Below are 13,044 nucleotides of genomic sequence, written 5' to 3'. Positions count from 1 at the left end.
TAATCTGCTTAAAACATGGGTTCAGGATCTGGGACTAGAAATCTCCACAGAAACGTGGAATGATATCTGGGAAAATGCTAGAAGAATTACTATTTTTAACAGAACCCAGGCTATCCAGCTGAAGATACTTCATAGGTCCCATATAGCACCGGTTCGATTGGCAAAATTTAAGGCAGGAGCATCTCCAATGTGTCTTAAATGCAAAATAGAGGTGGGCACTCTTGTACATTGCTTATGGACCTGTCATAAGATCTGTAGATATTGGACTAAAGTAGCAAGTATCCTGACAGAAATTTTAGGAACGTAAATTAAAGTGGACCCTGTATCTCTTGTCTTGGGCTTTTCGAACTTTCCCTCCCTGGACATGTACGTGAAGAGACTATTTTCTATTCTTTCTTTCTGTGCAAGGAAAAATATTTTGGTGAACTGGGCGGCTGAGGGCTCCCCTGGACTTTCAAATTGGCACAGATTAATTATGGAATGTATTCCCCTTGACTTCCTTACAAATATGGTGCACCGAAAGACCGAATTATTTTATAAAATATGGCAGCCCTTCTTGAATTACATAAATACAGATATTTCGGCTATCCTAACAAGGGCTTTTATTTAATTGAGATTACAAACCTGGCTGATCCGGGGCTCCTTGGGGGAGGAATCCCGCACGAATACGGGTTTTATTACATCTGATGTTATCACATTCCGAGCATGTAAGAGACTTAAATATACACCCTGGTTAGTTGTTGGTTAGATTAGTAGATAGTCGAGTTTTGTTTGTTTTTTTTCTTCTTTTTCGTTTTTTTTTATTTTTTGTTAAATTTTGGCTATTGTATATTTGAGCTAATTGTATATCAATGTTTATATTTGAGAGTTTTGTTTATTTTTGTAAACTTGTAAAAATTTAAATTTCTAATAAAAATATCTATATAAAAAAATGTTTCAGGTGCAGTGATCTTTCCTCAGAACACAGGTAAAAATACATAGTTTTAATTAGAACAAAGAACAATACTAAGGAACAGGCCCTTCGGCCCTCCAAGTCTGCACCAACATATTTTGCCCTTCCATACTAGAACTATTTTCATTTACAGGATCTGTAACCCTCTGTTGCCATCCTACTTGTGTTCATCCAAGCGCTTCATGAATGCTGCTATTGTGTTTGCTTCCACCACCTCCTTTGGCAGCTCATTCCAGGCACTCGCCACCCTTTGTGTGAAAAACTTGCCTTGCACATCTCATTGCCCCCACCACACCGCTGTTTCCTTTTTCTTTCTGACCAAGGTCATAACATCAGAACAATAACCCTTTGCAACAAGACTTCGGTATCATGGTCATCTTTTAGGTATTTCTCCTGGTATCAGTTGTCACGTGTAGATACTTGTACATTTCAGCGAGTGTGGTGAATTTTTTGGGTTGCAGCTATTCTCCTCTCAATTGTTTGCCCCATTTCTGGATTGTGTTAATATGTTTTCAGTTTATTTTCATGTTACCTTCTAGGTTGCTTTTGTTTGACTTTGTGCAAATGGTAATAGTCAATGGGTGCTTTGTGACTGGAATGCTGCTGCCAGTGAGATTCTATAGGTATCAGTATTAGGATTCCTTGCTATTTGTGGTAGAAATCAATAATGTAGAGTAAATGTAGAACACATAATTAAGTTATTTTCTGATGATACATAAATTAATTATTTGGTTAATAGTAAGGAAGCATGTTGAAAAATCAATGAAACATGTTATTCATAGGCTGCTTGGGTGTCCAGAAAAATGGCAAATGGAATTCGGGGAAAGGAACAAGACAAGGGAATACATAACAAATGGGAGGGTACAGAGACATGCAGACAAATAGATGGACATGGTGTGCATGTCTACTGGATCCCTGAGTGCAGCAGGACAGGAGATAAGATAGTTTAGAAGACATACAGGATACTTTGCTTTAATAGCAAAAGCCTAGATAGAAAGCACCGTAAGAATGTATTTTTTCCCCTGAGTCATATGTTTATTGAAGGTGAAATTGGTAAGTAACTGAAGGGAATGTCAAAGCCTAGAAGGCATGAAGACACAATAAAAGGACATATTCTTAGTTGATCATTATATTAAAAGCATTGAGGTAACACTAGAACTATATAAAACACTATTCTGGATTAGAGGTGCTGGAAAAGCACAGCAGTTCACACAGCATCCGAGGAGCAGTAAAATCGACGTTTCGGACAAAAGCCCTTCATCAGGAATACAGCCCTGATGAAGGGCTTTTGCCCGAAACGTCGATTTTACTGCTCTTCGGATGCTGCCTGAACTGCTGTACTTTTCCAGCACCTCTAATCCAGCATCTGGTTTCCAGCATCTGCGGTCATTGTTTTTATCTATATAAAACACTAGTCCAGCTAGATACTGATTGTATTACAGGAAAGACTATGTGGTAGTGATAGGCAACCAATACATTGTTCGAACTGGAGAATTTTAGCATGAACTAAGATTGGATAGGCTGGTGGTGTTTTCTGTGGTACAGAGGAGACATTTAATTGAGATATATTACTTACAATCACCTGATGAAGGAGCAGCACTCCAAAAGCTAATGCTTCCAAATAAACCTGTTGGGACTATAACCTGGTGTTGTGTGATTTTTAACATTAAATTATATGTGGCCTAGATAGAATGGATAGGAAGGACCTATTTCGTGTCGTAGAGGTAAACAACTGCTATAAAAATTAAGAGGTAGTGAGGAAGAATGTTCTTTACCCAGAAGGTGATGGAACTCCCTGCCCTAAAGGATGGTAAAGATTGAAGCCCTCATTGTATTTAGAAAGCAGTGAGGGATGAAGTGCTAGGGCTAAAATTTGATAGTAACATTAGACTGGATAGCTGTCCTGTGGTTAGCACAGACATAATGAGCAAAATGGCCTTACTCAATGCTGTAACTTTCTATAATTTTGTCCCCTCTCATCACCAAAACAGATTTGAATCAGGGGTCATTAAAGGGTTTATTTTATGTTTTAGAACACAGCACTTTTTTTTTGTAATACTACAGCACACTCTACTGGTGCAGCCAGGTTTTCACGGGTTTGTTTGGGATGGTCTTCCCAGTCTACAGCACCGGAAGGGAGTAGGGCTTGGATATCACTTACAGAACTGCCTGTCAATATGCTGAAATTTTTAGTATAAAATTTCACGTTAATTTTACAGGGAATTTCATGGGAGCCGGGTTAAAGAACTCACACGTAACTGTTTCTTAGAAGAGTTAACACAATGATGGGCCAATTGGCACCTCTCTCTGATTCATGTCATTCTCAAAGATTAGTTTCCGCAGGTAGCAGAGTAATTATTTCATGTTTGTACAACAAACTTTTTATTAACCGGCACCTCAGAGACAATGATGTGCCGGTTGATCAAATATTCCGATTGATCAAGAAGTTAACATAATCAATATGAAAACACATTTCAGTAATACTGGGGGCGTGTTATACTTTATTTACAGCATAACTCACTTAAATCATATTGCAGCCTTGTCTTAAATAAACCTTAGCAGCAGAGAATCTTCCGACTCTCACCATTAACTAACTGCGGTAGATGAACATGATAGAGATCGCGATAATAGTCCATTTCTGGTATTTCAAGCGTTTTTTTTTGTTGCCGGTTTATCGAGAGACCCTTTTTTATATTTAAAATGCTGGTTAAGACAAAGTTTTTTTGTATTTTCGTTTTTCTCATCAAGTGTTCGCCGCATTAGTTTAGCTCATGCTTTTTATTGGTTTTAGTTCATTTTTACTTGCCATTCTCTCCGCTTATCTGGGATTCATTTTAAACTGTGACCAATTTAAGATTCTTTATTCTGTGGGTGAAGTTTATTTGGGGTTCGTGTATGGTTTTAGTGAGATTTGGGGTTCAAGACAAATGTTGGTACTGTGAGGATTTATTGAAGCTCATGATAGGAATCATATTTCAGTAGAAATTCACGTTGAGGATTTTATGTTAATTCTGGGTCAGAGTTGGGTAGTCTGAATTGGAAAAGGATCTAAGACAATAGCTAAGATTAGGGGTGGCATTTTAAAAACTTACTTATATGATATGGGCATCTCTAACTGGGCCAGCATTCACTGCCCATTTCTTGTTGCACTTGAGAAGAGGTGGTGAGCTGTCTCCTTAAACCACTGCAGACTGTGTTGTAGTTAGACCAACAATACTGTTGGTGGGGGGACGTTTCTGGATTTTGATCCAGCGACTCTGAAGGAACAGCCATATTTTTCCAAGTCTGGTTGGATGGTTGCTGGTGTATACTGGAGCAGCTCTGGATACAATAAGCTCTGGAGCATGTCTTCAGGATTCATCGCCTTTGCAGTATCCAGTGCCTATAACCATTTTGTGGTCTGGGTTAATATTACAAGCCCAGGCTCATCAAGATTAGGAACATGGGTAGGCGATTTTAGTTCAGTTTAGGGACAGTATAAATGTTAGAGTCCAGATTAGTTGGACTCTGGTCAGGATTAAACATAGAGTTAACACCAGGTTTTACATCTATCAATGAGATATTAGGCTAAAGGATAGCAGATGTGAATTACTGGAAGGAGGATAACCTATTTATGATGACAAACAAGAAATGGGTATATAAATTCAGTTGATATATGATGTGTTAGTGGAACAGTTAACCCTAAGGGAATTGATACGCCAGTCTTTTTAGATATAAATGCAGGGAAATAAAACAAACAGACTGTAGAAATTTGATTATTGGGAATGGTGTTGATATTATTTCAGGAGTGTACAAGAGCAAATGGGTTAAGAAAAATTTGTACATAAAAGTAGTTATTTAGCTGTTTCATCTTCTCCCCCATTCAACATACTGATGGTGAATTTCCTATTTCAAATCCACAATCTGGGAGTTGTTACTTCAGAGTACAATGGGCCAAGGGGTGGCAGATGGAGTTTAATTTAGATAAATGTGAGGTGCTGCATTTTGGAAAAGCAAATCAGGGCAGGACTTATACACTTAATGGTGAGATCCTGGCGAGTGTTGTTGAACCAGAGACCTTGGAGTGCAAGTTCATAGTTCCTTGAAAGTGGAGTTGCAAGTAGATAGGATAGTGAAGGCGGCATTTGGTATGCTTTCCTGTGTTGGTCAATGCATTGAGTATAGGAGTTGGGAGGTTATGTTCCAGCTGTACAGGACATTGGTTAGGCCACTTTTGGAATATTGTGTGCAAATCTTGTCTCCCTGTTAAAGGAAGGATATTGTTAAACTTGAAAGGGTTCAGGAAAGATTTATAAAGATGTTGCCAGGGTTGAGCTATAGGGTTTATAAAATTTTTAGGGGCCTGTATATGGTGAATAAACAAGGTATTTTCCTGTGGGTGGGGAAGTTCAAAACTAAAGGACACTGGTTTAAAGTGAAGGAGAAAGATTTAAAAGGGACCTAAGGGGCAATGTTTTCACACAGAGGGCAGTGCATATATGAGGGAGGGTTCTGCCCGAAAAATCAACTCCCTTGCTCCTTCGATGCTGTCTGACCTGCTGTACTTTTCCAGCACCATATTTTATCAACTCTGACTCTCCAGCTGCTGTGGTCCTCACTTTCTCCGATGGAATGAGCTGCCAGAGGAAGTGGAGTTTGATTCAATAACAACATTTAAAAGGCATCTGGATGGGTGTATAAATAGGAAGGGCTTTGAGGGATATGGGCCAAATGCTGGCAAATGGGACTATATTAATTTAGGATATCTGGTTAACATGCATAACTTGGACCAAAGGGTCTGTTTCCAGGCTGTACAGCTCTATGACTCTATATTCCTAAAAGAAATGTTTGCCACTGATGTGATGTGGCAGAGATCATTATTATTCCCCTCTGAGATCAAAGATTTGAACTGGAGAGCAATACAGGGGTAATGTGACAACCATGGTAGTGAGATTTGTTTCACATTGTTGCAGTTGTTGGTGACACGTACAGTGGCCTCCTTTGGTGCTTAAACCTATGCAATTCTATAATACAATTGATTCTTTCATGAATAAGTTTCTATGGACTCCAAACACTGACCAACATTCTCCCGGTTTGATTTAGAATAGACCACAAAAATGAAGATTCCTTGTCAGAATTCCACATATCTTCTCCACCAATGGTTCTTGATCAATGATCAGCAGTACATTACCAGTATTTACTTACTTCCCCTCACTATCAGAAACATTCAAATCAATCCTTGTTTTAAAAGATCGAATTTAACTGGAGCACAACACATTCAGACTCCGTGATGTTTACAGCTTGTTTATGAACCTGCATTTGCTATCTGAAACAGTGGGATCTTGCTGCACTTTTCATTAAATGACATTAACATATTCATTTAGATATAGGATGTTGATGTGAGAATCTGCCACACTGCACCTGCAGCAATTTAACAACAGCAAACATTAACACCAAACAGTTAACACAACAGCACGGTGGCACAGTGGTTAGCACTGCTGCCTCACAGCGCCAGAGACCCGGGTTCCATTCCCACCTCAGGCGAATGACTGTGTGGAGTTTGCACGTTCTCCCCGTGTCTGCGTGGGTTTCCTCCAGGTGCTCCGGTTTCCTCCCACAGTCTAAAGATGTGCAGGTCAGGTGAATTGGCTATGCTAAATTGCCCGTAGTGTTAGGTATAGGGGTATGGGTGGGTTGCGCTTCGGCAGGGTGGTGTGGACTTGTTAGGCCGAAGGGCCTGTTTCTACACTGTAACGTAATCTAAAAAAAATCTTTCAGTCCCTTTCTTAACAGCAAGAGCAATGATGCACAAGGTGAATAAAAACGAGTCAATGAGGTGTGAGAATTAAAGTCAGACAATTTGCTTTATTTTTTTCATATTTATATTAAGCAATAACAAAGTGGTAGTTTTAAAATAACAAAAAACTGCTCTGATCACAAATTCTTGCTTGCACTGTTATGTGCTTGTGGCACTGTGGTAGGATCAGGGAATTGAAGAACCTGTAGCTGTGCATGTTTTGCAAGGAGTGACAGTTCATGAATAATTAAATAAAACTCCACTAAAAAGATATTTTGCAATGTTATTCCCCACTACCTTGGAGACACTGACTTGCTAGAGTGTGGCTCCACAAGACACCAGACCTAGTCAAGTTGCTCCTGGTGTGAACCTACATACTCAGGTGTCAGCACTCAATAAGCTGTTAACTAGAGAGCTCTTCACAGCCAAATCCCACCCTGTTCTCATTTGAGAACGACACGTGTAAACTTTCTAGAAAGAGTCAATTAACAACATTCAGAAGAGATAATTCTACCTGATTTGAGATAGTTTGGGGTGCTAAGAGCAATTCCAGTATTACTATTGCTTCCCAAGTGAAATTAACCCAGAGGAAACAAAAAACTGGAATAGTTAAACACTCCAGCAAGCACTGCTGCTGTCTACTCCATTAGAACAGAGTTCTCTCTTGGTTTTAAAGGAGACCGTATTTAAAGCAATGTAATATCCACTGTACAATTTAATAAATCAGAAAAATACAATTACAATTTAGTTTGGTTTAAAACATTATAAATTAAAGATTTGATAGGTTTTGTCCATTTCATTTTTTAACCTTATGACATTCACCATGAAATATATGCAAACAGAAATCATATTTAAAATAGAAGAGGCTGATTTGAGACAGTAAGGTGCCCTGATCAGTGTCAAGTTATTATTGTAGTGTGACAATCAATGCCCAGATAGCTAAATTGGAATATTCTGAATTGTGATAGCCACTAAAGTATACACATTAGGCTCTTACACTATCTCACTAGCAGTAGAGTGGTCCTTGGAAAACTATAGTGCAAAAAAGTCACAAGTACATTCCAGGTTGTTAAAAGGCATTTCAGGCATTGAGACATTTTTCGGACTGTCAAACGCGTTCAGTCGAAACAGGGTTTCTTGCTCTAATCACCCAAACAGAATGAAGAATTTTAATGGGTGGAGTTTGGAAATCAATGCCAACTGGAGGTACTATTAAATCATCCTAAAATACAAGGTGACATGGATCAAAACAAGTCCCAATGAGACTTCCATTTGTTCCAGTTTCTCTGTGACAGATATTCCTGTTTTGTTACCCTCAAAAAAAGCTAAAATCTACAGCTGCCTGGATGTTTGCAGTGGAGACCAGTTTATACCAGTACAACTGACTTTGTACTGACAACACTATCTTTTTAGATGTACGTACAAAGCTTGAAGTGAGAGTTGAAAATCCAAATTAAAAGACTAGTTTCATTGTACTCATTTGGTATGCAACCACATTGAGACATGGCATCCTGCAAGTCAGAACCCACATAGATCCTAAATGTGGTGACTGGTATATTCTTGTAAAATTATTTGTTTGGAATGCATGTTTTACAAGTCAGAAAGGGCAGGACTTCACATCAACCAGCATCTAGCAAATCTTCACATTTGGGATGATCAAGAACAATTTGGAAAGATCTATGATCCCTGTAGGACTGAGATTTCTTTTGCTGGAGAAGAATTCTGAGAAAGAAACAGTTCTGCTTAAATTCATGCAAAAGTAACAGCGGAAGTGCTAACAGGTTTCACAAAAAATAATTAAAATCTTTATTTACTACATCAAAAATGTGATTGTGCAATGAAATCTTGTACATTTAAGCACATTATATTGAGACATCAAATACAATATAATTCCATAGTCTGAAAAGTAAAGGTGCATGTTGTGTGTTGATGAATTATGTGAGGGTTGTAAGTTTAAACGTAGTATACAGTCACCGTTGGCTGCCCATCTTTGTCGAACACGTATTCCTTTTGTTCATCAACATCACCATCCACACTCTCATCATTTAAGAGCTTGACATCTGAAGCAGCAATCTCCAACTGGCTGCTATTCACTGGACTGGGTGAATCACATTCATCGTAACTAATGTCAGGCACATCATCTGACTGAGTGTCTGTGCTATCTTCATCACTTCTTATGCTTTCTGGTTGGGCAAGAGTTACATCGCAGGGTTTACTTGTGATGCAGTCTCTGTGGTCACTATTGGAAGAGTTAGCCTTCTCGTCACAGCACAGTCCCTCCACTGACTGAGTGTGGATATGAAGTGATTCATCAATGCTGCTACCACTGGTTAAACAAAGGTGGCTGGGTTTGGTTTCAATGTCAACTTGCACTTCTAGATTATTGCACTCCCTGTATTGAAAACAGAAATTAATTAGCTTAGCATGAAGCTCTCAATTACAGATTTAGATTTTGCCATAGTTACCATCTCAGTTATAGGCAGTCCTACAGTTGTGTTCAAAATGCTGAATAGAAGACGAGATGAATCATTAGCTGTTTTTTAATCCAGAACTGAAGTTTTGTTCAATCTGCATAATCATGCAAACTAATGAAAATGATACATTTCCTCATCACAAGTGGCCATTCTGCTTTGACTTGAATAAGGTAATTCCTAATTACTTTCTGTGACCTTTTTCAGACCCTGATATAACCCTACTCTTGCAGCTCAGTTTTAAAATTGGACCAAACTAACCAACTATGCTTCTACTTTTATCATGGTTCATCAGCAGAAGTGAAGAACAACCAGACACTTCTTGGTGAATGGGTGAAAGAGAGACTTCTCCACCACAGGTGAAAAATGTTTCACCAAAACTGGGAGAAATTAGGCTCATCTTTTGCAGCCTTTAAAAGGAAAAGTCCATGTTGCCTCTAACATTTAATAGCTTTGTCCTAAAGATGATATAATATGTTTGAAAAGACATTGTTAAAATAGAGTTTTTCCAAATTTATTCTTTAAAAAGTTCCTAAACATGTAAGTCAGAGTCAAATTTAGGCACAGCACTTTGACTTTCCTGGAGAGTGCTGAACTATTGCAGATTTAACTACCTAATGTAACTGCTCCCCAAATAGTGAAGAATTTCAATATTAAATGGAATTATGCATCCAGTGGATTTTTGGCAGAAGACGATCATGTTAGATGATGATTCTAGTTCTTTCAGCCTGGTACACTGTATTCATTGATAATGAGCAGGCATTTCTATATTAGGGGAGAAAGTGAGGTCTGCAGATGCTGGAGATCAGAGCTGAAAATGTGTTGCTGGTAAAGCACAGCAGGTCAGGCAGCATCCCAGGAACAGGAGAAGGGCTTATGCCCGAAATGTCGATTCTCCTGTTCCCGGGATGCTGCCTGACCTGCTGTGCTTTACCAGCAACACATTTTCATTTCTATATTAGGGACAGATTGCATGATTTCTTTGTACAGCACCTTCATTCAGTCCACAATCATGATCCCAAGCTTCAAGGTGCTTGTTCTTTTAATTCTCCCCCATTTGACTTTGCCTCCTGTAGTGTTCTAATTAAGTTGAACAGAGCCCAATTTCTTGTTCAGACACTTTGCAGCCTTCTGAAATTGATGATGAGTTCAAAAATTTCCAGTCATAACCACAACTCCCACTTCTTTGGCCAACAGCTGACAATAATAATACTGTCAATGTCATTTACAGTTCCACAAAACCATCTTTCGTTTCTCTCATCCCATTGCCATGCTCTTTTGCCTTGCACCATCTATTTTGATATTTAATCATTCTTACCTTCTACTATGTCTTAGATATTTCTGGTTTGTTCTTTCCTGCTCTTGTTCTTGCTCAAAACCTGTTACAAGTCTAACTTTTTCCAGTTCTAACAAGACCTGTTTCACTTTCCCCATGGGCTGCCTGACCTGCTGGGTATCCCTGGCATTTGTTGGTTGATGTTGCTATTTTCTGAATGAAATGATTAATCAATAAGGTAGTATTAAATATAAAGCTTTACAAAAGTGGAAGAGAGTAAGGTCTTTCAAGACAAGAGGGTGAAATAATGCAAATGTAAGAACTGTGTGTAAAGGATTTCCTTTTGGCATAAACTCCCCTTTTTATTTTCAATCATTCTTGAGCCTCAACTAGCTCAAACCAGCTGTGACTGGAAAGATCAGAAAACAAAAAGCTCCCAGGCTCTGACAATCCTCGTGACAAGCTGAAGTTAAAGAAATGAACTGTATTGCCTTCATGGAATTAAAATTAGATTTAGAATATGACCTACTTTGGGAATATGTGGATCAATCTAATCAAATCTAAAGAATGAAGCAATTTCCAAACTTTAATAGTTACTGGCTGGAGGTTTCCTCAGTAAAAGTTGCAGTTTACTGGTTATCCATTCTATAGCAGCCTGGCATGTTTGTTATCTCACCTGTCATGTGGATTGTATGAGCTGATGATTGAACCTGCCATAGCCCTAGTGCTGGCATTATCACTGGTTGCTCCAAGGCTGATGGAATCTTTATTCAAACTGTAGCCTTTTTTAATATCAGTCTGAATCTCCAACCTGTGAAACATATTGAAAAACATCATACTTGGGTTTGTTATCAAAATCAAGTTCTCACTTCAATATGGCACTCCAAACCTGAAACAGTTCCCCTCACATTTCTTCACCAGATTCAGCAAAGGATATCCAGTTTTACAGGGGAATGTATTACTGTATCATGAGCGATAGCAGCCACTTCCCCACATTCTTCACTGTCCCAAGTTTCCTAGTCTATTCAGTCCCAATCTTCAATTTGATACTGCAATCTCTTCCTCAAAATAATTAGGTCCAGTCTATCCTATATTCTGTAAATCTTACTACGTATTGTAGAAAGATAGGTCTACTGAAGGCATCTCTTTAGTTGAATTAATGCACAACCTTACCAAATGATAGATAAGTAGCACATGAAATTTCATAATGGCAGAATAAGATTTATACTTCAGCTTTGTCACTAACTAATTGTAACTAATTCCAGATTGAAAGAACTGATATAAAGTTTCCTCCCCTCCTTATTGCAAGCTCTGCACTTTAATCAAGAGTAGAAGGCAGGTTTGTATTTTGTACTTTTAATCAATGAGATTGAAAGGTTCATCTGAAGTTTGCTGTAGGCTTAACATCATCCTTTGGATCATTTAGGATGTGATCATTGCTATTGTATCACAAATGAAAACATTGATGCAATTTGACATGGGTCTTTTATACAACATGCACATGATGGCATAGGTGTTAAAGTATACAATTGTTTTGTCATTGTCACACAGTATCTTCAAAACAATACAAGAGAGAAAGGAGATCATCTTTTCCAGAGTGAATTTCAACAATGGCAGAACCAAGCTCTGTTCCACCCTTAACTAGATGTTTTTATTCTTTAATGAGATGTGGGCATTTCTGGCAAGGATGGCATTTGTCATCGTCCCTAACTGTCCTCATATTGAGTGGCATACCTTTCTAATTTAGATGCAGTCAGGAGTCAACTGCATTGGTGTGAATCTGGAGTCACATACAGACCAGCCCGAGTAGGGGTGGCAGATTTCCTTCCCTAAAGCACATTGGTGAACCAGGTGTCTTTTTTTCCGCATTATACAGCAAGCAACAATAGTTAGTTATATTCCAGAATTTAAATTCCACCTGTCCCCTATTTCTTTAACACCTTTACAGAAAAAAATGGAGTTAATATTTACCTGCCATTCTGTCCATTGCTCCCTGACAGTGCCCCTCCAGTCAGCGTGCCCCCCGATAAAGCTGCAAAGCTGGCAGTCTCACTGTAGTTGCTCTGCATTACACTCACACCATCTAAGGGGCTGCCACTGGAACTCAGAACACTGGTCAATCCCTCGACACTACTCTCTCCAATGCTGGGGTTCTTCAGAGCATGCCAAGCATCAGCAACTGAAAGATCACAGAAAGATTAGGAGGAGAGAGAAAGACAAGGCAGAGAGAGTGGAAGAGTCAGATAAAGAAAGACCCATATCAGAGAATAATGTTAAAAACTCTCCTCATGATTATTTAATGTTCATTCACTTGTCATCTATCTCCTACAGGAATATAAAATACCACTAATTCTCAAGGTTAAATTTTAACCGGTGTGAATATCTGAAACAATTAACACATTTAAATTCCCATTTATATTATTTTTCTGAAACAGAATTGTCACCTTTTTACAAACTCAGGATTTAATAAGTTTTACTTCAAATTCACAGTGGCATTTATTGGATGGAAATAATAGGTAGTTTCTGAAAAAAAAATTAAATTACATTTCTGAGTTGAAGTTGAGGCTCC

At 38.5% G+C, this 13,044-nt stretch overlaps 1 protein-coding gene across 5 annotated transcripts in view; it reads right to left on the bottom strand.

Annotated features, from left to right (window-relative positions):
• Positions 1-6,770: 6,770 nt before the first annotated feature.
• rnf19b (ring finger protein 19B) overlaps positions 6,771-13,044 on the bottom strand; it is a 177,886-nt gene continuing 171,612 nt past the window's right edge. For 4 of the 5 annotated variants that reach the window (XM_043717448.1, XM_043717446.1, XM_043717445.1 and 1 more), the window contains exons 9-11: positions 12,447-12,654; positions 11,152-11,286; positions 6,771-9,120 (exon numbers count right to left, since the gene is read on the bottom strand). In XM_043717448.1, the coding sequence (XP_043573383.1) occupies positions 8,682-9,120; positions 11,152-11,286; positions 12,447-12,654 (782 nt within the window). In that variant the 3' untranslated portion in view covers positions 6,771-8,681. Of the gene's footprint in view, positions 9,121-11,147; positions 11,287-12,446; positions 12,655-13,044 lie in introns of those variants that run through there. The other variant, XM_043717450.1, reaches the window with a different exon arrangement.

This window comes from Chiloscyllium plagiosum, chromosome 27 (assembly GCF_004010195.1).
Source record: "Chiloscyllium plagiosum isolate BGI_BamShark_2017 chromosome 27, ASM401019v2, whole genome shotgun sequence".
Classification (NCBI taxonomy): domain Eukaryota; kingdom Metazoa; phylum Chordata; class Chondrichthyes; order Orectolobiformes; family Hemiscylliidae; genus Chiloscyllium; species Chiloscyllium plagiosum.
The sequence above is the reverse complement of the archived record's forward strand: the minus strand, read 5'-3'. Positions and strand labels throughout refer to the sequence as shown.